At 40.7% G+C, this 26519-nt stretch overlaps 3 protein-coding genes and 1 long non-coding RNA gene across 7 annotated transcripts in view; 2 read left to right on the top strand and 2 right to left on the bottom strand.

The window, feature by feature from the left end:
• The window catches only part of LOC308402471 (ELAV-like protein 2), a 32545-nt gene extending 25223 nt beyond the window's left edge, over positions 1-7322 (bottom strand). For 2 of the 4 annotated variants that reach the window (XM_080891355.1, XM_080891357.1), the window contains exon 1: positions 6871-7321. The gene's annotated coding sequence lies outside the window, so the exon portion shown is untranslated. Of the gene's footprint in view, positions 1-5435; positions 5481-6870 lie in introns of all 4 variants that reach the window. The other 2 variants (XM_080891358.1, XM_080891356.1) reach the window with 2 other exon arrangements.
• LOC308392767 overlaps positions 1-26519 on the top strand; it is a 76146-nt gene that overhangs the window by 48774 nt on the left and 853 nt on the right. The gene's annotated exons all lie outside the window — the stretch shown is intronic.
• On the top strand, positions 19401-22043 carry LOC308392758 (uncharacterized protein). Its single transcript, XM_080875959.1, has 4 exons — positions 19401-19602; positions 20407-20601; positions 20690-20766; positions 21017-22043. The coding sequence occupies exons 1-4, from the start codon at positions 19573-19575 to the stop codon at positions 21990-21992; spliced, it is 1278 nt and encodes a 425-aa protein (XP_080732085.1). The 5' UTR covers positions 19401-19572; the 3' UTR covers positions 21993-22043.
• On the bottom strand, positions 22191-24792 carry LOC308399737 (uncharacterized protein). The gene is made up of 3 exons (XM_080887170.1): positions 24091-24792; positions 23639-23774; positions 22191-23356 (listed from the first exon to the last, which is right to left on the bottom strand). The coding sequence occupies exons 1-3, from the start codon at positions 24684-24686 to the stop codon at positions 22604-22606; spliced, it is 1485 nt and encodes a 494-aa protein (XP_080743296.1). The 5' UTR covers positions 24687-24792; the 3' UTR covers positions 22191-22603.

The raw sequence follows: 26519 nt of genomic DNA, 5'->3' as shown, positions 1-26519 counted from the left end.
ACATCCCACCCACCTCACCCCAATGGGTACAACAGAAGTTATACCTGCATCTTAAAACCAATTGACACCTATTGATAATTTAAAATCGTTAAATAACCTAACACAAGTAGCTGTGTGTCTTTGGACTGTGGGAAGGAGGCAAGGTACGCCATGCTAGCGCTGCGTCAAACTGTCGAGGATGTACCTCGCCTTTTGTGCTATAGCAGCTGAGAATGGGCTCCAGCCCTCCCATAACCTTAAATTGAGTAAACCCAAGAAGATGGACAGATGTAAATTTATAAAGAAAAGCGTTTGTACACTCCTAGGATCCAATATTACAATTTTCTGTCAGGTTTCCATTTTACATCACAGCAAATTTTTGGGGAGTGAAGTTCAGACAATTAGCAAAGTGCTGTTAGCAACATTCGTGAAATATGTGTGAAGCTTTTATACCTCCATTTTCCAAATTTTTATTCAACAGATTGTTCCTTACAAGAAGACCATTTTGATAGGGCTGGGCTATATCATACCGTTCACGATAATACAGGTGTAATGTTGGGCAACGATAGGAAAATGAAATATCGCGATAGAATATGGGTAAAACGCGCATGCGCAGTGCCTTTGTTTACATACGCACATGGCGGCGACGCAGAATGAGAAGAGCAAAAGTGGATCGTTGAATGAAACGGATGAACCAGAATTGGTTTGTATAAATGCTGCAACTTCAGTGGTGTGGAACTGGTTTAGCTTTCATCCGTCAGATACACAACAAAGCACTATTTTTGGTAGCGCATGCTAGCGGGCCATCGTTATTACCGTGTTTTTTGGAAAATACGGCACACTTAAAATCAATCCTTTGATTTTTCTGAAAATCAACAGTGCCCCTTATAATCCCGTGTGCCTTATGTATGAATTCTGGTTGTGTTTACTGACCTCGAAACAATTTTATGTGGTACACGGCGCTCGAAAATCTGTTAAATGTTTCAGTGCGACTTTGCTAAGCTACGAAGCCGCACCGCCAGTGTTTTGTCTCGTGTCAATTATATCATCAGTTATATCGTTATCGCAAATTGTCAAATATATATCGTGATAAATATTTTTGGTCATATCGCCCTGCTCTACATTTTGATATTTTTGGTAGGATTTTTCTTGACAGACTACTGAAGAACACCACAGCTTTCAGTTCTAAATTTAAATTAATCACACACACAAGTCATAACGGAAACTTGAAGATATCCAGGCTTTTGAGAGGACCTACACTTTAAATGGCCACTACTGAACATACTACATTTTGTTCACTGCATAAACAAGAATCTTAACATTTACCAGTGTTTTTTCTTTAATTAAACCTCTTAATTAATTAAACTTCCTAAAATTAGCAAAGTTTTAATCTCAGTCATTAAATACTACATCAAATACAATAAGACTGCTATGAGAAAACATTCATTGGGGAAAAACAAGCCGAATAAACCCTCGTGATTTTGACAAGAGGCAGTTTAGTACAGATCTGGCTGACCATAGAATTTCTTCAACTTGAACATGAAGCCAACATTTAGATCGGCATGTACTGATGTGACACTTAAAATGAGGAGGCACGAATCTCTGCTACCAACTCCACAGAGGATTAAATTGACCAAGTATGCGTGACAAGCTGCAGAGTAAAGAACTCCAGAGTGCACACACTGACACGCACAACCTGTCCTTGAAAACTAAAAGCACACAAGTAACGGTTCAAAATATCACAGCTGAAAACATAGATGAGACTAGTCTACCCACACACCAGAAGTACAAAGGATAAGGCTATAAAAGAAAATGCTGGAGAAAAGGAAAAGGTTAGTCTACTTGTACCTGGATGAGAAAATGTAGATGTTTTATTCAACTATTTTTATTTATTGGTTAGGTATTAGATGACCTGGAAAAAAATAAAAATCAAGTAATTTGTTTTCTTATGTGGGAATACTGTACGCTGCATCTCAGCTTGGGTGTTTGACATCCCTCTCACTCGCAGCAGTAATCCTCACGTCTCAGTTCACCTCACCAATGCCAACCTAGCAACTTTCTCCCTTATAATCAACAGCATACATCTATATTTAAAAAATAAATAAATAAATAAAACATGCAGCGACTTCTAAGTCCCAGCTCTCCCTCCAGAGACACACCTCTGTGTGTTTTGGGTTAGGTGAAGCAGCTGTTTGCACATGCGCAGCATTATTCATGTGGTTTGTTACTCAGAGGCTGTATGGTCCTTGACAAAAAGAATATAGCCAAAAACATCACCTACCAAATTAAGCACATACATGCATTTTACTACTTGGACATATTGCCCCTGGTCTACTTATTTCCTTGAAATCCAATCAATTTTGCTGATAAATTAACACTGTCACCTCACAGCCCAACATGATCACTCCAGCCTCTTGTCCTGCTCCGTAGTCCACATCTCAAAAAACTGCAGTGCTGCATTATGTCTTTGCTGTGTGTGTTCTTACTGGCAAACCAGCTTTCAATGCAGTTTAACTTAAGGATAAGGAGGGGAAGCATCTTTATAGGTGAACTTTTATTACTTCTGTAATGATTGTCCTAAGGTTGAGAAAAGGGTATTTATGCAGCATTTTCCCCATGCCAGCCAGAGCATGTCACAGTAATACTGAAATGTGACGCAACTGAGTTATAATTGGCAGTGTGCCTCCAAGATTACAAGCGCACAATTTCTCACCAACACTTTTGGAAAAAGTCAATAATCCTGCAATCTCAGAAGAAAACGTTATTTGAAAAATGCAGAATTTGGCTGAAATAAATTTCAGTTGGGTTCATATTGCTCAAGAGACTGCAACACATGTTCATCAGTATTGACTTATTCAGAAATCCTAACCAGAGGCATTTTTATATTTCATGCTCTGTGCTGCTTGGGAGCTAGAGTACAAACATCAATATGTCGATGCTTATGATTCTTCATATTTGCCAGTCTGTTATTACTATCTTTAGGTATGAAATTAGAAAAAAAAAAAGATAGCTGACGTGCAGCCGTACAATAAAAGCAGTACAATAAAACATTTATACAAGGTACAGATTACCATTTGACTCTTTAATTTAGTTTGACAATTTTATAATTGTTGAACGAGTGGAATTAGTCTAACCTCCTGTAACAAAATATACAGTACTATAATAGGACTATCTGCCATTATATTTTAAAGTGTGCAAGTCATTATTAAGGAAAAACTGTTCCTGTGCTCCAAGAATAATCCACCATGATACTTGTAAATTAAAGAAAAACCACACACATACTAGTGAGACTGCTGAAATCCAAGTCGGTACTTAAAACCACTAAGAGTAAAAAAACAAAACACTTTAATTAAACAAAAAAATCCTTCATGAATCCAGTTCACCAATATCCAAATCATATGTCTAACACAAAACCAGGCATATTTCCACCACCAGAAACAGGCCTGCAGACAATACAGTTAAATTACATAAAGCACTCAACACACACAAAAACCCCACCTACTGTATCCAGGCCTGACAAAGCAGTAACAGGGTTCAAGGACAATGCATTGCTGATCTCCAGTAATGACCTGCACATACTGGGGAGGGCCACCCTGTGGCCAACACACAGTAAGTGCAAAAGCCACAGAGCCTTAGCCTGTCTCAGCAGCAAGGGGGGTTGTAATGGGGGGGCGTTAGGCAACGAAGTCATGGAAGGGGGATGGGACGGACATTTAAGGAGGACAAAGAGGGCAAAATTGCTTTTCTCCTCAAAGCTACACGCTGTATACTAACCCAGTTCTGACAGCAGCACACATCGCCGTGCAGAGCACAGTGATATGTGGCCTTTGGAAGTTCACTCACTGTCCTGCATTTTAGTCACTCTGTCAGCAGCCTTTATTTAGAAAGGCAGACGTGGGGGCTCAATAATACATAAAGACAACCGCTCTTATCTCTTGTCCTCAGGAAGGCTGCTGAAGCTGTGGACGTTGCACGAACAGAGAGGAAGGGGAAAAATGCCTAAAAGCAGCAGCTATCTTTTACATACCTATGATTAGATCTGCCGTGACACTTCATCTGAATTAATATCCCCTGAGCGGTGTTCAACACCACTGATATCAGAAAAATTAAGTGCAATCACTGTGCAGCGAACAGTGTTCTTACAGCCAGTACAACTAAGAACAAAATAAAACGCAGCATGATTGGGGAGAAGCATTTCTGTTAGAGAAATTATGAATTCCCCCCCACAGCGTTTCATTATTTTGTAGTACTGCATTTATTCGGATGCCCAGACAAAAAGCAGCATAGACAACTGATTTTTCATCTGTTAATCGCATATAAGGTTTAATAATCACTAAGGACCTCCTTTTTATAAAATAAAATAAAAAATTTTAAAAAGGAAAACAAAAAAAAAAAAAAAAAAAAAAAACTGAAAGCTTCAAGATGTCACTTTCCTTTTGACTATTCCCCTAGCCACAGATGTCCTGCATTTCTGGTAAATTACCCGGTCAGGCTCTTAGCTGCTGACTCCATGATATGTAATCTTTTCGTGACCTCACAGCTGAAGGTTACTCACCACGATGCCTGTGGCTTCGACAGATTCACTCAATCAATATTCAAGGCCACACAAAGTACAAAGTAGAGTGAAAACGCATTTGCCGCAATTCCAAGTCTTAACAGGTCAAGCTTACAAAGACAAAATTACCAGGCTCTTTACTTTGACCGGCGTATCACCCAAAATAATCCAAGGTTTACTAGCAATGAGATCAGGCAATTTAATCACTCTGAAAATACATAGGACTCCTTACAGCTAGCAATTTGCCTGTGTAAAAAAAATATACTTATATTATTATAAGTCACTTAGATACGGAAAAAAAATCCCAAAAACAATGGGTGACGGGGGTTACGTTTTTAGGCTTTGTGTGTTTATAGGCAAAAGCCACTGTTAAAACCAACTGAACTTAAATTCCTGTTAGTAAAGCATTTCTACAGTGAAGTGAAGCCATCTCACCGGGAACAAGTGAACGCAACCCAGTGATGTTAGGTTAATTTGTGACACCTGTGGCGGTGCTGAAACCCAGCTCATCCAATTAAAGACCGTGACTACTTACAGATTACGCTACGAAAGAAAGCGGTTAGAGGTGGAGCGTTTAATCCGGGTGAAACTTCCATTTTCTGCTAATTGTGGTTTAGCCGAGCGGGTTTAGCTAACACAACCTCTGCCAGTGATGGAGGGGCTTTAGAGCGTCTTTTTTTTTTTTTGGTCACACAATTTTATTTTGTAGACCAAACTAATTAGGTTACCCCACTAACTTAAGAAGCTTTAAGGTTAGGTTACAAGAGGCAAAGTTTACTCAAGTCAAAACTACTTCTAATGGCGCTCAGCTAGCATGTCTGGCCTAGCTAACAGCTCTGACCCCTTTTTACAGTTAGTATTTCTTTGTTTTTAAGCACGCTAACACTTTGACTTGTCTTACCTTGATGTGTTGAATCGGCGTCGCGGGAATTTATTGCGGTACAACCTGCAGACATCAAACTTGGTCACAGTCTTTGCGCAGCAGAATAAGGAGCGGCGGGAACCCAGCCACCCTAAATAAACTAATCAGACTTTTGGCCAATCAGCGCAGACCCACCCTCTCTATACCGGAAATAGACGATTAATTGATTTGCTGCAGGTGTAGGCTGCTGCTTTAAACAGCGCTCAGCACAGAGGAGAATTACAACTAAGAAATAGCGACAGCTCCAAAATAAAATAAAACCAAATAAACAAAAACAACATTGTGCCACTAGGGTTCTTTGTAGGGTAATCAGCTAATTTTAACAGATAGCCTTTTCCAGCGATGACGTGAACATAAACATTTTATATATATTTTAAGTTTTCAGCATCTCCATTGTTATCCATGCAGAGCAAACATATGGGCATGGAATTAATATATAGGTGGCCTATATTTAAAGACAAAAAAGGGCAAAAGACAGGAATGCTGACAAAGGTTAGGATCGCTTTGGGTTTTTGTGTTTGTTTTTTCTAAAAAATTGGGACGAGTAGCTAAGCTCCTGTATTCTTCACAAATAAGCGCTGCATGGAAATTCAAAAATAGCATAGGAATATGCATGTGATAGCAGAACTTCATCCGGCAACTCTAAGTAGCACAACACCCGGCTGCACTTAACCTATATAGCATTGGTCTTTTTGCAGTTACGCTGCATCTTAAACCTTACAGACCATCTTACGATTAAATTAGAAAGACAGAAAAAAAATAAAGCCACCACTCATTAATTTTAAATCTCATTTGTATTTGGACCCGCTTTTTTCTCTTTTATAATTTAGAGCTTAAATAAAATCGCAAGTTTTTATATTAATGAAAGAGCTCAAGTCTAAGATCAAACAGCTTAAATTTTGTTAGTTTGTTTACTGGCTCCATCATGTATCCAGTAATATTAATTTCTATATGTAACATCAGTCTAATACACCCCACATTTCTACCTTTGGATACAGTGTAACGACTACTATGCGGATCCCACGTTTCAGCTCTCTACAAGGCCTGTATTTCTGCACACTAGAGCAATAGTGCGTCCATGCATGTCGAGGGGTGGGGGGGGGGGGGGGAAGGAGAGAAAAAAAATTGAGCACATGTGCGGAGAAAGCCTGTTGTAAGTCTCTCCTATATGCCAAGCCACCGCGATTCAAGAGTTGAAAATCAGCCCTGAGTGGGGAAACATGAATGCATCACGGCGACTTTCCCCATCGCGTCTGCATGCAATAAGACAGCCTGAGACTACAGTGAATGCATGATCTGCTCTACACACTGTCCTCAGCGAACAGAAACAGGCTTAGTAATAATAATAAAAAAGAAGAAGAAATCGATTTCACATGTTTCAGGTGAATGAGCAAATGTGTAAAAAATATCTTACCGTTTCTACAAATGAAAGTTAGGGACGTCCTTAGGCAAACAATCTCTGAATGAAAACACCTGGCCAATAGCGTGTAAAATGACGAATTCCGCTCTCTTTAGTTCAAACTTGGGAACATAAAAAGCCAACACAAACAAGATAAAATGAGGGAAATGAAATATTTATTAAATCAAAACACAGAAATGAGTTCCTTTCAGCAAATGCATGAAACAAAAGGGAAAAAAAGATAACAGAAGAAAGAAAAGGAATCAAATAATTAAAAAAGCCGGCTTCTGCCTGTCTCGCTCTTTACAGGTGCGCCACACAAATACGCGACATCACTGAGTGGAAGCCAATGCACGGAGGAGGTTCTCTTTAAAAGGAAGATAGTCCTGCCGGCAAATATATAGGGCCGTATCACAGCATGCCTATACCTCTCCGCACTCCCCGTTTCATCCATTCAACCTACACATGAACATGCATTGGACGCGGAAGTATACCCGGAGAAGCTCCATCCACCGCTTATGCGTGCACAAGCCCTCCAATGCTATTGGCTCCGAGGCGTTCCTCACTGAGCTCGAGCGTCTCTTCCCAGATCACAAGACGCCATTCGTCCTCGCCCCAGTCACTCAAAGCGACCGAGCATTTTTCCTAAATATGGCATTTGAAGTCAAACATCGCCTTTTTGCCGTGGTATGGGTCTGTGGAGCGGGCGGGAATAACACCACGACTCGAGAGTAGCATAGTCCGCTCTTTTGCCCCCCCTTAACAAAAAAAAAAGAAAAGGAAGAACAAAAAGCAAAGAAAGAAACCTGAGAAATTTGTTTAACAGCAGATCACCACACTGTCACCATCATCTAAGAATCAGCGACCTTACTGAAGTCATGTAAGAGACGTGTGCTGCTTTCACGTGTTGCAAACGGCTCGTTTTTTTTCCTCTCTCTTTTCTTTATTCCACTCCAGCCCTCGCAGACACAATAAAACTACTCCGAAACGCCTTTCCCCTCCACTCTCTAGCAGGCCAGCCGCACTCGTTCTCACCCTGCTACTGTCTGCGCCATTTCCCCGTTTGCACTGGTGCTGAAAGCGAATCCCCGCGTTCATCAGCAGGTTTCAGCACCGCGGACAGCGCACTGCTCTAACACAGTGACTGTAAAGGCAGCCTATATGCCGTCTGACTCGGAGCCCTCCAGTCAACGGTCAGCCCTCAACCCTCGACCTACAGGTTAGAAACAGATGTGGGCGTTAATTGGGGCTCCCCCGGCACTTTTTCATATTTTATTTTATTTTAAAGACATACTGATATTACCGTAATTTTTACCTTACTGGATGTGCACTAGTGAAGCACACTCTACAGCAGGAGTTATCTCATACCTTCTTTGTCGACTTTCAGAGGGTGGAGCAACAGTTAGGCTAACGTAAATGCAATCAGAGGGGAGATCGGTTCTTTTAGGCGGTCAGACAGTTTCAAACAGGCACAGTATATAATGTAACTCCTAGCAAAACACAAGAGGACCTGACACACAGATGTACATGCATACCAGGGCATTTTGCTTTATGTGTATGTCCAGTAGATGCCAGATAATAAATGGAGCTTAGTGTAGTCTCTTAATAGGATGTAAAAAACTCAAACACATGTTAGTGTTAGTCATGTGTGTGTCATCAGCTGTGACAACAGACATTTTATCATAATTGATGGTACCTACATCACTGTCCTCACCTCAAAAACAAATAAAGAGGGATGCACAAACTCCTATGAAAAAAAAAGGCAGCCTTCAGAATATAGCATCTCTCCAAATTTGTATTATTTGTTGTTAGACACAGGAAATAACATGAGAACTTTGCATCAACCACTCCAGCCCCAGTTGTGACTGAGGACCCACTGTAACAAACTGGATTCACTTCTAATGTCTTCAAATCTATAAAAATAAAAAAAATAAACAAGCAAGCCTTCAACCACACAAGTGCTTTTACATTTTCTTTAAAAAAAAAAAAAAAAAGTCATGAGGCTTAGTGAACATTTTCCAGCATCTTCATTTTTGGCATCATACTAGGGAATCAACCACATAAAAAGGATTTCACGAATTAAAAATTGAAGTCGGGTCGCTCAAATTTCAGCATGTTGCTGCTTCTATGTGTCGAATGTATGATCTGTTCTCAGGGTGAATTCACAAATTGGGAAACATGTGTAGCCCAAAAAAAACAAAACATGGCTGGACTGTAAAGAAAAAAAAAATGGATGAGTGACCCGAGTGATGCCGATGATAGAAAATCTCAGAGTGTCAGTGGGAAGAGCAAATGAATTTGCCTTTTGGCGTACAGCTCCAGGAAGAAATCCTCACAGCTGGAAAATAGATTGGGAGATATCCGCCGGTGGTCTGACAGCTTCAGTGACGGCTCTGAACTGAAAGAAAACAAATAAATATTTTAGAGAGCAGATTACTCCATATTAGAAACAGCTGTAAGCAGTCAGGATGTGAATGACGTCCGCCGGTGCGCGCCAGGCTTCATTTCCTGCAAGCACAGAACAATGTCAGTTTTCCTTTATGTGGACCTACAACAACAAAGCACCTTTAATGATGCTTAAACAAGCACTGGGCTACTGAACATACATTTTTTTTGTTTTGGAAAACAACATTTCCTGGGCTGTAACGTTGGCGTGCAGCACTGGAAATCGCTTAGTTTGATGTAGCTCCAGTTTTCTGGCTGAGGCTACTTATAATTAGCATAACTTCAATGTCATCAGTGTGTAAATCCTGGAAACAACATTTGAAAGACTTGTTTTGATGCCCCCCCTCCAACATTTTAAGCTTCTTCTTTTTTTTTTTTTTTTTTAAAAAAGACCCCTTCCAAATCGATCCTCTCAACAATGTTTCCAGGCTTTACATCTTGATGACAGCAGACTGTAGTTTCTGGCTTTTTTGGGGAGGGGGACGTCATTCATGCCTTCAAATATCAATTAGCTCATTAGCATTTAGATAGCACATACGAATTCGTAAAATGAAAGAGAACATGGACCCGTTGGCCCTGTTTTTAATGGTGATTTGTAAAGGTGTGTCCCAAATGAATGTCAGGAAGACTTTCTCCACTAGGTAGATTATATTTTAAAGATCAGACACAAGAAAGGGTCAATATATCAGGATAAATCAGGCTGGAGGCATAAGGCTGTCAGCATCTTAGTGCTAGTAACAGAATTGGACAGTAAGAACATGAAGGCAGCAAATAACCACCTAATAAGAGGGGGTGCTTAGGACCCCACCCCCACACACAAGCACACACACACACTCTCTCCTGTCGTTTGAACAAACTAAATAAATCAGCTCTTTCACTTCAGGTACAGCCAAGCTTACTCTCAAATCCATCAAGTTAAATATCCCATTACTGCAGTCCACCGGTTGCTGGTTTTGGCTGAGGGGCTGAACAAATAAATACTTGCTGAACTTAAACATTACCTGCTTCCCATGTGGCAGTCGAGGCAACAATCATTAGCAAATCTTACCAGACTCCTGTAGCTTTGGTCCAGCACTGTCCTCCTGCTTCTGGTCAGCTACACCTTACCCAGAGAGCAGGAAGACAAACCCAGCACAATGTATTCTTTCACACATTTGGCTTTTTTAAGGACTGCATGAAAGATGCTAAAAACCTGCACCTGTAGCTTTAGGGTAAAAGCACCAATGAATCATTTGAACTTAGCACACAAGAAAGCAAAGTATTTTGACAGGCTAACAACTTCTTCTTCTTCTTCTTCTTCTTCTTTTCCTGTGGCACATTCAGATTACTACTACTCATCCACACCTCTTACCCCTGGTTTGCATTATATTTTTTACAGACTGTTTTAAGAGTTTCGTGCTGTCTACCATTGCTTGTCTAAATTGGACTTCCTGTTCTGATATTACAGAGAAACCTGTGGCTGTGGCAAACAATTTGCTGACTGTGCAGAGGGCGTGGCCATAAAGGGACACTGATGGAAAAAAAAAATCAAAACCTCCAAATGCTCCATTTATCATCATGTTAATTCTTAACCTCAACAACTTAAAGTAATATAAAGATATAAAAATATCCAAGCAAAAATAAACTGCATGCAAAGTCCCCTGCCTGACACAAGTGTTACAGTGAAGGATAATCAATATCAAGAGATTATGAACCCAATATTCATGCAGCCATGATTACGCCAGGTATTATAGTATTTAATGACCTTTGGCTGAAAACTAGCAAATTTGGTTTCTCGGGGGACTCTTTATTGTAAAACAATATAGCTTTAATTGAGAGAAAGTGCAAGCGGAGCCATCTATATTTAAGGGCCCCAAAAAAGGAGCAGCTGTGTAATATCTGCACCCCTCAGAGGGAAGGCGGGTCAATGCGGGGTCCATTAACCTAATCCATCTCTGAAATGTGGAGCAATAAGGTCCCACATCAACTGGACAGTAAAGAAGGAAACCTCTGGGTCGCTAATTGAGGCGCTGACTCCTTACAGCAGGGGGCGCCCCTTTCTGTTGCAAAGCGTCACTGTGGGCTGTAGCTAGTCATTGAAATTCATTCATTAAGGAGTGCATTCAGCCCAGTGTGCTGCATCTGCTACACCTGCAGCACCCAAACAGGGGTTGTTTTAAACTTCAGATGAGTTTGTGAAGAGAGATCAGTTTGAATTTTCAGTTCTTATTGATTGTCTGTATTGTACGTCTCACAGTGTGACCTGTGGTGCATGTGTATTTCAAGGGCCTATACTGTGATAGGTATAATAAATGAATGTGGGCTATAAATGTTGTCATTGGCTAAAATTTTACCGGTTCTGGACTTTTGTGATTTTTTTTACATGAACCTTATGCTTTATATCACTTCCTGTTTGCCACGCTGTCAAACTCAGTGCTGACATCATTCCTCTAGTCCAATCACCCTCTTGCCCACCTTCTTTGAGCCAATCAGCCTCCACTCTGCGTATGTTAAATTTCAGTGCTCTTACGTCATTCTCCTTTCCAGACTGTGATTTCTTAAGCTCCAGCCGAGCCTCCATCTTCATCTTCACCACCAACCACCAGCATCTAGACTTCTGGGTGTCCTGTCCTAATGCCTAGTGCTGGATTCTGCTCTGCTATGATGGGTCATCTGAGTCTAATTGCCAAATAACTGAATTTTGAATTCTATCAATGAATCATGTTTAATTCTTCCAAAGAATCTCTCCTTATTAAACTGTAGTACAGCGCTTGTGAAATGTAGTATTTTCCCCCAGCCTCATGTAATTTACCACCCTCTGTCAGATACTTAATAATACCAAACCCCCATTCAATGGTTAAGGGGATAAAAAGTGCACGATTGTTATTTATATTTGAAACTTACTCAGCTCAAATATTCCCACTTCAGCCTCCTTCCCATTTGAATCCACTGACTAATCCACTGGTCCACCTCCAAAGGTGAGGGATCTTGACATCCCAGCACACTTACTGGCAACCTGCAAGGATGAGCATTTTTTTCACAGACAGGCATTTTTGTCTCTCCAATAGATCCTTCCAAAAGCACTAAGATGTCAATAGTGGTTCCTTTGAGACATTAACGGTCCCTTTGCTGGAGCTGCTTCTGTGACAATGGTCCCAGTGTTGCATGGAGGTGATTATTAATGCTCCCTGCTGGGAGTGGACAAAAAGGTGTCGAGACGAGCTTCCTGAAAGGCTGTAAAGGAGGGTAATAAGCAAAACTGCCATAAAAGATTTCTTTGAATGCGACTTTTCTTCCTTGAGCTCAGAGATTGCTATGATCAGAAAGAAGTGCAGATGCCAAGCGCTAAATGAACTGGAATGTCAGGAATATTATTGCAGAGGATTCCTTTGGGAGCGAAACCACAGCTTAATTATTTCTTTGAATATGTTAGAGGAGTTCTTTAGTGCATAAAGAAGCTTTAAATTCTGCACCATGCTCGGTATTACAAACAACAAAGATTCCCTATATGTGATTTCCAGCTTTTAGAGAGAATTCACAAAGGTCAAGTTAAAAAGACAGGTTTTCAGATACATAATACAAGTTTTTTTTAATGAAAAGCTTTAAAGTAGATTCTAGATAAATGGAGTAATGCATCTCCAAAAATAGTATCACTAACAAGAGGACTTCAGAGCTCAGATGCACGCACAACCACAGAATAATACAGCAATACAATTTGTGAATGAAGAAATGTGGTGTGAAACCAAACCTGCAGATAAAAGAAGAATGAAACATATACACAGGTAACAGACAAGAGCTCTGATATCATATCAGGAATACTAGCACTTTTCTACTCTACCTCAGCACTCACTCATGCCACATTCACACAAGCACTTTTTTCTACAACACTGCTTCAAACATTTACAACCCCAAGTTGCTCTGTGATGAAGTCACTGGAGAGCAACTTGGGGTTTAGTATTTTGCCCAAGGATACTTAGACTTGCATCCTGGATACTGGAGCAGCTAAGGGTCGAATGACCAACCTTCTGATTAGCGAAAGGCTATTAGTTGATCTATAACCTGAGCTACAGCCACCCCAAGAGGGAAGAGACTGTCATGCAAAGGACTACGAGCGCTGAGGACTCTAATAACTCTGTGGAGCATTGTGCCACCTATAGGTTTAATACAGTTTAGATGGGAAAAGATCACAAAATAGGTGGAAACCTCAAGCTGAAACATGGTTTGGACTTTCCAGACGTCAAACCAACTGCAGCTGCAAGCTTTTTAATAACCTTTAAAACTGGCAGCAACTGTGTTACCTCCATCACGTGGATAAAACAAAACTGATAGAAACCGTTAACAACTTTTGGTGACCATGAAAGGGGGTTACATTGTTTAGCCAGCTTGGGTAAAGTGCACTTTTTTTCTGAGCAGAAAAACCCAAGATTTATGCTTTGGTGTAAGCCGCTTGTTTACGATGGTTTGGTGCATTGCTTTGAAGATCTTCAAACAAGCTTTTGAATCTATTTAAATACCTTCAAGTGGGAGCAACCTTTCCAAAAAAGAAAAAAACTATCTGTGTCAAGAGAGGTCAAGCTTCAACAAGCTGCCTTGGATCATCAAGGTACATACAGCATATCTTGATAAACAAAATATAAATATATTTAACAAAAGCAACACTGAGAATGGTGTATGTAATGGAAAAGCTTCAGTAGACACATTTAGGCATTGTCTTCTTTGATATAGCCTTGATCATCCGTGGCTACAGAAATGTCTCATTTAATGTAACCTGATATTTTTATGTTAGAAGTGACAGCAGATGGAAAAAAACGAAATACAGCATTTTTACATCCTCAAGATCACTTAATGTCACTCCCTTATGTGATGCTAATATCTTTCTGTCATGTAACCTGCTTTATACCAGATGAAAAAAGATACAAATAAATAAAAGCCCTGGGGGCTCTGAGATCACTCCCACTTCTTGTGTATTTCCCCGTGGTATTGAGCTTGATGCTTGTGCATGATGTCACTGATTGTAGACCATCTAATGTGGGGCCTGCTGGGAAGCTGGTGCTCCCACTGTGACTGTTAGGGATGTGTAATGTAAGAATGGGTGATGTCATTGTGAGAGCACAGGGAGCAGAGTGGTAGAGTGACATAGTGGTGCATGAAGCAGCAAGATAAACAGACATGGGATATGGGGGAAAAACAGATGTATTGAATATGCATTATTTGATGCATCTTATTGTGTTACTGTGGTTTTATGCCAAAATATTAAATGAAGATGTGCTTGCATGCTCCTAATGAGATGACAGAAGGTGTTCTGGGGGATCTGGAGCAGGGCATCACTGAGCTCCAGGATAGTCTGAGGTACAACCTGGCAGCGTTGAAAACATAATGTCCCAGAGCTGTTCTCTTGGATTTAGGTCAGGCCAGCATGGGGGTCAATCAATGATATCAATTCCTTCATTCTCCAGGAACTGCCTGCATACTCTGACCACATGACTCTGAGCATTGTTATGCACCAGGAGGAACCCAGGACCCACTGCACCAGCTTAACGTCTGACATGGCTCCAAGGATTTCACTCTAATGCCTGATGGCAGTCAGGGTGCCAATGCCTAGCTGGTAGTAGTCTGTGCATCCCTTCACCCCTCCAGACCCCTTCACATCTGTCAGATATGCTCAGGGTGCTCTCATCTGTGAAAAGCACAGGGCATCAGCGGTGGACCTGTCAGTTCTGGTATTCTAAGGTAAATGCCATTTGGGCTCCCAGCTGCCGGGCAGTGATTGCAGGGCCCACTAGAGGACATCGGGCCCTCAGGCCACCCTCATGAAATCTGTTTCTGATTGTTTAGTCAGGGACATTCACACAGTGACCTCACAGTGTTCATCCTGCTCGTCCTTACACGAAGGAGCAGATACCGGTCCTGCTGATGAGTTAAGGACCATCGAGAGAGAGGTCACAGTGAGCATCTACAGCCATCTGTATGGTAAATGGTAAATGGCCTGCATTTGTATAGCGCTTTTCTAGTCCATAGGACCCCAAAGCGCTTTACACTACATTCAGTCATCCACCCATTCACACACACATTCACACACTGGCGATAGCAAGCTACATTGTAGCCACAGCTGCCCTGGGGCGCACTGACAGAGGCGAGGCTGCCGGACACTGGCGCCACCGGGCCCTCTGACCACCACCAGTAGGCAAACACGGGGTTAGTATCTTGCCCAAGGATATTTGGCATGCAGCCAGGATGCAGCCTGGGATCGAACCACCGACCTTCTGATTAGTGGCTGACCTGCTCTGCCACCTGAGCTACAGCCACCCCTGTATAACACGGTGGAGGCTCTGTCGTGATTTGGGGCTGCATTTCAGCCAGTGGTGAACTACTTAAAGCAATCACAGCAATCCTGCCTACGAGATTTCAGGCTGTGTGTACAAACTCCATTTTTGTCTTATGTTTTGTGTTTCTATGTTTGCACATGTGTCAATAATAAATCTCTGCAGCTGTTTTTCATTGTCGAAGCAAAATATAAGACTACTTCTTTTTGTCATTCTTTCTTTTTCTTTTTTTGCAAAAATCATGACAAATCTATGCATGTAGTCAAATGAATTATTCTGATGGAAGAAACCGAAACTTTATTGGATTTCATTTTTTCGCTACCTGTCAGACAAACCAAATCAACCGCAGTCACTTTATCTAAAAAAGAAAGAGAGAAAGAAAGAAAAAGAAAGAAGGGGGGCGGACTTTTATTGAAAAGCTGCTCTAGCACGATGAAAAAAAAACAACCCTTAAAGGAACAAAAACCAAATAAAACCTGAAAACAATTTCTTTCATCTCAATCCTCAGGGAAATACTGCTTGCAGTAGAACAGAGCGAGGATTCGGATCTTTGAGAAAATAGGGCATGAAATCTCAATTAGACATGTCAAGATCCTGGGAAATTTCAATGCTTTTTCTTCTTCTTCTTCTTCTTCTTTTTTTTTACATGCACTCGTCTCTCTGAGACACTGAGGAGTGCTTGACCACCCGGTGCCTCATTCTCTGCCTGAAATAGCCTGGTCTAAACAGCCTGATTGGAGAGTGGGACGGGCAGCGTGGGCCTATCTCTTTTGGGGGGCTGTGGAGGAGGGAGGTGAGCAGGTGCAGGGGAGACAACGATTGATTTGGTTGTCCACAGATAAAATAAGAAATCAAGGGGGTTTTATGTGGCACCACTACCCTGGCAAGCCTTCACAGAGTCCAGGAGATTAAAAAGTGAATTTCCCAGAAAACAAACACAGGGCATCATTAAACAGTGACTCTGGACTGCTCACACTTTTCCCGTTAAGTGCAATTTGAGCTTTAAATCCACATGTTGGAGAAGAAAAAGGAGTTTCTGAGCTCTTGTCTGATTGAATGCCAATTGTGTGTGCCTTCAGCCTCGGCCTTTGCACGAGGCAGACACTGACTTCGGTGAAAATAAGCCCTTTGAGGAGCTCTCTGTGTCCCCAGGAATTATTTAGCTTTCTATAGTGCGTGCTCATTATAATACCGGTGGAACAGTAAAGCTTTAGCACATTGTTGCCTTAATTGATGACACTGGCTTGTGTTGCTTCATCGAGAGCATCATAGCGCACTCACACTGAAGACACAGGGGTCGGTGGAAAGCTAATTATGAGCAAATATATTTCAGATCAGTGCATTTCTTTAAGCTCTTTAAACAATTCTTGGTCAACACTCTAATGAATAGCACAGTCCCTTAAAAGGCTATTTGCTCGCAGCTGCCAACCTGGCTAACAAAAACCCAGGTCAATTTACAATCTGCGTTTTTAAAACTCGTGTTTGTTTGTCACATACTGCACAGCCAGCGCTTGTATCATTTTACCCACCAATCAATTACAATAAGAAGAAAAATCAATCTAGGAAAATGAGGGACACATCGGAGCACAGAGGGTGTTTCACTTTGACTTTATTAGGGCTTAGAAGCATGAAAACCCCCATTGTAGTGCAGGCACACGCATGATTAGTCGTGGGTGTTGTTTGCCAAAATCTATTTTAACCTTCGCGTGCTATTGTTGTGGTCTTTTGGCCGTTGCCATGTGAAAGCCTTGGACTGCAGCTTCAAAATGTCAGCTTTTCACAAACAAACAAATACAAAAAAGGTCTGTTTTTAATACTGCAAATGCAATAAATGAGTCCAAGTATTTCTGAAAGAACCCAGAGGTGGAGAATAAATACAGTTTCTCAAATAATGCACTTAGACAGAATTACGGGATGTTTCTAGTTTCCTTACACGTTTCAGTGTGTTCACCAAATGTGTACTTTTTCACTTTGTTTCAGATGGCGTGCGTCGCTAAATACAGCTGCTTCAAATATATACATGCAAAAGATATCATGCGTTTATATCATACAGTAATTGACATTTGAGATTCAGTGATTAGTCAGTGAGTAATCAATTCATTGATTTGCAAGCAAAAACTGTGGGCTGTTACGTGGCTCCAGTTTTTCAAATGCAGGCAGCCTACTAGTCCTGGTATTGTATTGCAGTAAACTGAATAGCCTAAAAGTACAAATATGATAATCCTGTGCTAGTAACAGAGGCTTTTCTATAGTTCCTCGAGGGAAAACAGTGTTTGGAGGCTGCGGCACAACCAAAATTATTGCATCTTCGAGCAATGAGCTTGCGATCTTGTTACCTTTGAAATAGCTGCTTCAAAGACAGGGACCAGATCTCTTGCCACTCAGTCAGTCTGTCTTCAAAGTGACTTTGGTGTATCAAGAAGGAAATAAAATGGGAATGACATGGAGCTGGTCTACTACTGAACAGGATCAAGCTGTTTGTGATAAATTGGCAAAAGTCAGAATTCTGTTGCCATCTGCATAAAAACAAGTTAATTTATATAATTAAAGAAACATTCGCATTAACTACTTACATCCAGAGTCAAGCCAGAAACACCACAAAGAAATTTAGAAATCCCTCCACAAATAGTGACATAGTCAGTAATTTAATTGCAAAATGACAGGTGATGAGCAACCTTGCTTGTTTCTCTGGAATACCACTACTTGGTAACCAGTTGAGTCAAATCCCCTGTTGCATTGCAATCAGTGCAGAGTGCCTCAGACTGATTGCAATATGGCGGCAATTTGTCCTGGTTGTAAGTTTGGTGGCAATTATTTGTAAACCTTGGACAGTCTGACTGAGAATGACTGCAGTTGCCAGATACCATGATTGTTTGGAGACACGTTGTCTCCCACCAGGTGACCATTGTAATTGCCTTGCGATCATAAGTTGTTGCATACTCCACCTCTAGGTAGCTAGTTGGTCACTCCCCTTACTTGGAATCAATTGATGAATGAGGAAAAAGATTCATTGTAATCACTTGGCAAGCACTGATTATAGCAATGAGGTTGTCATCGTATTTTAAATCTACTATGACTGAGACATTAGTTGGTGGTGGCCGATGGCGAGCAGCTCGTCTGCTAATCTGGAGGTTGGTGGTTTGATCCCTGGGTGCTCCAGCCCGTACGCCAAATATGCTCGAACAACATACTCAGCCCAAGTTGCTCTCTGATGCATCCATCACAGTGTGACTGTCGGTGAATACTAGACAGAGAGCATGTAAGCATGGAAAAAAATAGTGCTTTTATGAATGGGTGAATGAGACATGCTGTATAAAAGGCTTTGAGTGCTCAGGTTGAGTAGAAAGGTGCTCTACAAGAACTGGTGTATATAGTTACTTTTCCATTGTGTCGCTACTAGCTGAGCAAAATCAGACAATAATAAATGTCTTGCACTCTATCAAAAAATACAAAACAGGTCAACAATAAATTGCATGAGTAAGAATAATTATAATGAAAAGAGCACCATCCAATATCAAGAGGCGATACTTTTTTTTAAAGTAACGGATATGGAAACTTTAAAAATGGTTGAATATTATGTTTTACACACAAAACGTACAATTTTCACTAATGCTCAATGTGTCCCTCAACAGACGCACTGTACACGTCCACACCACAGTATAACCACACTTTTGAAAGCACTGCTGTCCTTATGCTACGTACCTGGAACCAAACTCACGAATCCGTGTTTTCTAACGGTACGCATTCCGACCGAGCAGCTGCAGAATGAAGCACTTTGAATGGACTACTTGCACTAACACTTCCGCGTTCTATGTAGTCCTGCTCCAGTGCTTCCGGTGCGGTTAAACCATGGCGACGTTCTACACTCGATGCCTACAAGAGCTCCCAAAATTGAACATCACCGATGTTCATCGGATTTGCAGAGTGACGACTACCCCCGCCAGCAAATTAGATAAAGGATTTAAGTTATATGCTGCATCTTATATACACAACTACGAAGGTAAGAAAACGTAAATTAACCGACAAAGAAACGCTAGCTAACGTCAAATGCAAACACTACGTTACTCCGCTATGTCCTTCATTTGATGTCAGTTCTCTACATTACATGTTTTCTTAAACGGTGTTTTATGTCGTCCTAAACTGTAGTTGAGGTTTTCTTAACTAATGTCACTTTTGTTGTTAGACACTGTTATATTAGCGTTAGGTAGTTGGCTAACTATGGAGGTAGTTAACTACCTAATGCTACTCTTGCTAAGTGTAAAATATATATGTTTAAGACATGCTGAAATGAGTAATACAGAAATAATGCTAATGGTACTTGTATCTTTATTCAGTGTCCAATAAAGACAGGTTGTCAGGGGAGGTCGGTGTGAGAGCCCTGTGCTACAGGTCGATGAGGAAGAGTGAGGCACCACACAGACTAAGTGTAGGCAGGAAGCTGTGTAAAGTTGTTAATCCCCGTTCTGTGGGGTTCAGTTCATTTAAGCATTAGTTAAGTTCATTCCTAAAGGCCCATCAACTTGAATGTTTTCCTTGTCTCCCTGCTTTATCACTCCTAATTTGACTAGTCAGATAGTTAAATCAACGTGTGTTTGGGTGATCAGAAACATTTGACAACAAGTTAATACTGCAAATATACACAATCTAAGTTATTACAGTTATCAAGCATGGTTAAGTTGCTTTAATAGGGAGAGAAGGAAACACTAAGCATTCAGGAGGGTGCGTAACCATAACACTGAACTATGTTCCTGTTCGGCTCTTCCATGAAGATGTTACATTTTTAATTTTCGTTCTTTCTTCTTAGATTAAGCTTCTGGATTCATCGCCGGTGATACTGACACATAGCCAGTGCTCCTGTGTGGCAGGCGCTGTTATGTGCAATCACACAGTGGCACTGCTCTTCCAAACAGCACACTACTCACAACTCAGAGTGCCGGTTGTCCCCCCTGTGCATAGCTGCACGGAATCTGAACAGCAATGGCACAAGCCACGGACAGTGGTAATTTAAATGAGGTTAAAGTTTTTGAATTAGTCCATGTTTACATATGAACAGCAACACCATCCATAGTAAATGTGTCTTCTGTTAGGGTGTGAGGCCAGGACCCATCAACTCCATGATCTTCACTAAGCCGGTACCAAATAGGATGGCCCAGACTGGAGTACGGTAATTACATTTGTAAAATTTGGTTTCATGTGTTACAAATGTATGTTGCTATTTTTTTCATACATACATGTGTCAGAATAGGTATTAATTTACATACAACATTACACTTTCTGAAGACGGCTAACTCAGTCATGTACATCCCAGTCTCTAACTTATGCACCACTGTTTTACACCTTTTAGTTTTTAGTTTAGTTGTTGTTCAGTATAATAACCTTCTTCCTTACATTATTGTCATTGATGTTTTCTTTAGGAGTGGCTTCTACAGAGGCATGGTGGGTCCGTTACCAGATCCCTGCTTGTTCAGAATAACGGAGGCATATGCAAAATTTAATATTGAGGACAGGCCACTTGTGACCACAATGAACATGAGACCTGACAAGCCCCTTGTGGAAAGTGCCTTTGGGCTGGTGCAGGAGGGCAGTGTTCTGTCATATCAGCAGCCGGTTTTGACAACCCGGTACATCACACTACACCGCGATGCACCACCAACACCGCACTTGCCTCTGGAGGAGTATGACATCTTGCCATCAGATTGTGTGTTTGTGTGCTCAGAAGAAGAGCTTCTGCATCTGAAAAGCTTGTCTGTAACTCTGGAAATGGCTCACAAAATAGAGGAAGCTACACGTGAGCAAAGCTCTTCATCTGAGTGGCATCAGCTCCGCAGGCCCAGAGTGACTGCCTCTAGGTTTCGGGAGGTGTGTCACGTCAGAGGCCAGAGCTCGGCCGAGTCACTAGCAGAGCGTATATTGAAGGGAACAAGGCAGACAGCAGACATGAGGAGAGGAACTGAGATGGAGCCTGCAATAGCAGCAGAGTATAGTAGGCTAATGAATGTTAACTACTCACCCTGTGGTCTGGTCATTCACCCCATTGCCCCCTGGCTTGCTGCATCTCCTGATGGTGTTGTTTTTGACCCCAATGAATACCCCCAGTTTGGCTTCGTCGAATTCAAATGTCCCAATGTACAAAACTTTATTGACTGCAAATATGTGCAGATGGAATGTGGTACCCCTAAACTAAAAAAGAGCCACGCATATTACTGGCAAGTGCAAGGACAACTGCTCATCAGTGGGATGCAGTGGTGTGACTTTGTTGTGTGGGCACAAGAGGACTACCTAGTGCAAAGAATATACATGGATATAGATGTGCACAATGCAATCAGAGAAAAGGCAGACTATTTCTTTTTTTACATATATATGCCAAGATACCTGTGTTTGAAAAAATGAACAGTGAAAACAGCAAAAAGAAAAACAGATCCTTCAGGCTGGCTGGAACAAAATAACTGATGTTTTATTTTCAATATATTTCATGAATTCTTTTGTTGTTACATGTTACCTTTATGTGACATCAATAAACTGTTATTTAAGCAATGGCATCAATTTGATTTTTAAAAACACACATTAAAACATTGAATTTGTGCAGAACTTATTTACATGGTAAGTATTTAAAACTCCATGCCTAGCATACTGATATACATTTAGACAATAACTGAACTGTAGAAAATGACAAATGGTATTTTTGATGTTACAAAAGTTCAATGTCACTTATGGTTTTAAAACGATTTAGTGATTTACTTTATAATTTTGATAAATAGTTTTGTTGAATCTGAATAGTAATAATAGTAGTATAATTAAACAGTATTATTAACATTAAACATTTGCAATGAATTTGAATTATCAATAACTGAAACTCAACTATCGGCACTCAAGTACCAGTTCTGTAATCAAGTATTGTCAGCTGAGAAGGAAGAAATTCAACTGTAGTGGCCTCAGCTGCAGGTCATTTTCCATAAGTTACTTGTACTGGCACTGGTGTCTTGGGAAAAATCCATCTTGTCTCACTTAACCCATTTTTTAACTAATGCTGTGTTCTGGTAATTTGACAGCATACATGCCACTGCAAACAGTTGGTTGATATTATAAACATGTGACATGGTAATGATGCTATCAAAAAGTTTGTTCTGTTTGATCCTCCTAATGACTCGCTCCACATGTACCCTGAGTCTGGCTATGGCCTGCGTCTCCTTAACCTGGTATGCTGGCATCTGCTTCTGCTTAGATAGAAAAGGTGGGCAGTACACTTTGCATTTACAACAATCAGTGATTAGGAAGCCCTTATCTACCATCACTGCCATGTCTTCAGTCAACTTCTCAGCAATGCCTGATTGTTTGAATAGTTCCTTGTCACTAACCGAACCAGCATACAGATTAGAGATGAATGTCACTGGACCATGTGGAGCTATGCCAACCAGGGCTTTCATCGTACAGTGGGATTTGTACGAAGAGTACATTTCACTTTGGAGAAGTGGTGAGGATGGTGTCTGACACCTCAGCTCTGTACAGTCAAGGATCATCTGGGTGTCTGAGAAATCTTTGAATTCCTCAGGGAGGTAAGCTTGCACTTCTTCACGTGTAAGCCAGATGCACTGAGACCCCAGTGCAGTGGCAAGAAAATTTGTCCATGTTGCAATAATGCGGCTCACTGTGGACTGGTGTATGTTAAATCGGTGTGCCAGGTCCCTCTCCTTCAAACCAACTGACAGGAAAACCAGGAAAAGAAAAAACTCATCAATTGGCTGTAGCAGCTGCCTCTGGAAGGTGAAAACAAAAGGGAAAATGTTCCTCCTTAAGCTATGAACTAGTAAAATTATTCTTTTCTTGGCTAAATGTTTTGTAATGGTTAGGCATACCATACTGTACCATGGGGTAAACAATGAGGTGCTGTAGTGCACAGGTGTATGTATGTAAAGGATACTGAGTCTAGCATACATACACCTGTGTATGTATGCTACTGTACATAATGTAATGTTATTGTACATAAATACAATAACATTACACCTCTAGTTCTAACTACCAACAAACCCATAACCTACTGTTGATGTGCGTGCAGGTGTCAACACTTCTTCGTTCCGATTGGCAGCTGACTTGGCTCTTGAAACCCGGATCATTTTATAGATGCAAGGCTCAATCAAAACCCAGAATGCCATCAAATGATCATAGCTTGGAAATCTATTCACGAGAGAGACATACATCATGTCAATCATTAATTAACATTACACACTGACATAAAAATAATGTGAACTGTGACAAATATGCTAATGGAATGCTGTATAAAATAGTCTGATTAAGAGTATTTGGTGTTGTATTTTACCTGTAGCATTAGGATATTGTTTAAATACTAAAGCATCTACATAAAACATACAATCAGCAGAGAAAAAGTAAATTTCTATTTTGTTTTCATTAAGACTGGAAAAACTTTCGAAATTTAACTGATGGTGACCTTGGTATATTTTAAACAGTTAGCTTGAATAGAACTTAGATGTACCTGGTATAGAATCGGATGTCAGTGTCGGAGCCAGCAAAACGCTGTAACCCAAATTCTCGCTGGACACGTAACTCCTGTATTTCCTTCCTCAGAGTCTCCACGTCTTCGGACAGGTCTTCTGCAGCTGATGCAGATATGTCCAATGCAGATGGCTCAGGGGCTGAGCAGTAGTCATGATCTCTTGTAAGACTGTGCTCTTCTTGATCGTCAGGAGGAACTAGTTCAGGGCGTCGCTCCGTTCTCTCCCAAACACTACGCCGCGGTGGTTCAACTTTATAGCCATTCCACTCAAAAAGTGTTGGTACAGCACCTTTAATAAGCCGCCTTCGACCATCGAGGGTTGTTGGCTCTATGAGTTGATCACTGGCAAAGTGTCTGCAGCAGACCCTGGTGTGAGAGGTAATCGTGAAATGATCCCGGCGTATATTTACCAGCCATTGTCTTCTCAAGTCGGAATGGGTCGGAAAGGCATGAAAACTTAGTATGCCGTTAAATTTGGCTGAAGCTGAACAAAGTGGGACACAGCAATGCTCGGAGTATTTCTTCTCCTGTTTTTGAAAATGTTCTGTTTTAAATACTTTCCTTTTTATACTCATTCTGAAGCGACATTAGCATAGCTACCGATAGATAAGCAAACGTACCGGAAACGCACAAGCGGTACTATTTGGAAACGGAAATACGTCACATGCCCTAGTGCAAGTAGTCTATTCATCTGATTCTTTTTGTTACATTGTATGCTGCATAGTGTAACAGTCACTAAGCATGAGTACTCATTTCAAATACATTGCCAACAATTTCCATATCTGGCCTTTTACCCACGTAAAATTTCCTTTTAATATTACCTTTAATGCAACATTAACATTGCAGTGTTGCTACTTTTATTTAACTAATAAGTCACATGACAGAAGCAGGATCGTGTCAATAGTACACTACACTAAAACTACACTACGCTAAAAAGCACAACTTAACAATAAACTTACAGTTACTCCTGATATGTGTGTTTTAGATGAAGAATTGTACTTTTAGTTCTTACTTCCAAAAGGCCTCAAGGTTTTTCTGACCTTCTATATCAAAAGTGCATAATAACTTTAATTTATTATGCATTAACCAAATCAAGCCTCCACCACGACTTTGTTGGGCTGAGCATGAAGAACCAACATTTTTCTCATCTCAATGTAAGGATTTCATTAGGCTGGAAGGAGCGAGGAATAAATGTTATACATTTAGACCAAACAAACAAGTGATGGGATGATTAATTATTCAGCCAGGGCAGTTTACTGAGATAATGGCTTCTCCACCCTAATGAATTTAACTAAAGAGAAACACGTTGGTTCTTATTTTGGTTCACCATTTGAGGTATGATTCAGCTCAGCAGTGTCACCTTAGTGCATCACGGCTGTTAATTGCTTCCACCCAAAGAAATATTTGTACAAATTAGACAGCCCCGGCTTTTTCGGGAAGATGAATTGAGCGTGTATCGCATTCATTATTGCAAAGGGATTTACTGGGATGTGATTGGAAACACATTCATAGAGGACAAAGAGGACTTGCTTTCTTTTCTAGTGCTGCTTTGGTCAAAGATCTCATGAAGCGTGGACTATTTATTTATATTCATTCATTCACGATCACGATAGAAGAGTAGGGTAGAAAGAGGAGACTGCGAAAGATATTAAACTCAAAGAAAAACCTTTTCTCACTCAATTCATATTTGTCCAGTTTAGTTGTATTTATTTTAATAGAAAACAACGAAAACTAACTTTATCCCAGTAACATGGCATTGACATAGTCTCTCTCTTGATATCGCTCTCTCACACACACATAAACACACATCTATAATCATAGACATTAATCAATAATATCATATCATCCTCCCAACTTTTGGCAACAACTACAGTTTGAGGTTCGGGCACATTTATGTAAGCTTGTTCTATAAACTCACATCATGATCTTCTACTAGGCTAGCATAAGCCCAGCACAGGTTCAGTCTTGCTACATCATCTTGTAATGTCTGTAAGCGTGGACCAACAAGAGAAAAGCCCATTTACCCCTCACAAACTGACTGGATGGGGTCACTGTGCGAAACAAGCACAGTCATTTACACTGCCAAAGTCCTGGAGGTTTACTCATCCTGCTTTCTGTCCTCTTTTGAGCACCATTTACTTAATTTCCTTTTTTTGTGCTTTGGCTCGCTTAGCATAATTTATAATATAGCACAGTGGTATTCCACTGCGCTATATTATAAATTATGAACTAATTGGTGCTAAGTTTGGATCAACGGGTTTGCAAGCATCTATCAGAAATGATTAATAGCAAGGTCAGAATGTACAACTAATATTTTGTGTTAATGTTTTGCACGCCTATTGATATTTAATCAATGGATGTGCAAAATGATAGGAAATACAGTACTTGCAGCCAGAATTTGATTTATA

The sequence above is a fragment of the Rhamphochromis sp. 'chilingali' genome (genome assembly GCF_963969265.1).
Source record: "Rhamphochromis sp. 'chilingali' genome assembly, chromosome: 1".
NCBI classification, from domain to species: domain Eukaryota; kingdom Metazoa; phylum Chordata; class Actinopteri; order Cichliformes; family Cichlidae; genus Rhamphochromis; species Rhamphochromis sp. 'chilingali'.
The sequence above is the reverse complement of the archived record's forward strand: the minus strand, read 5'-3'. Positions and strand labels throughout refer to the sequence as shown.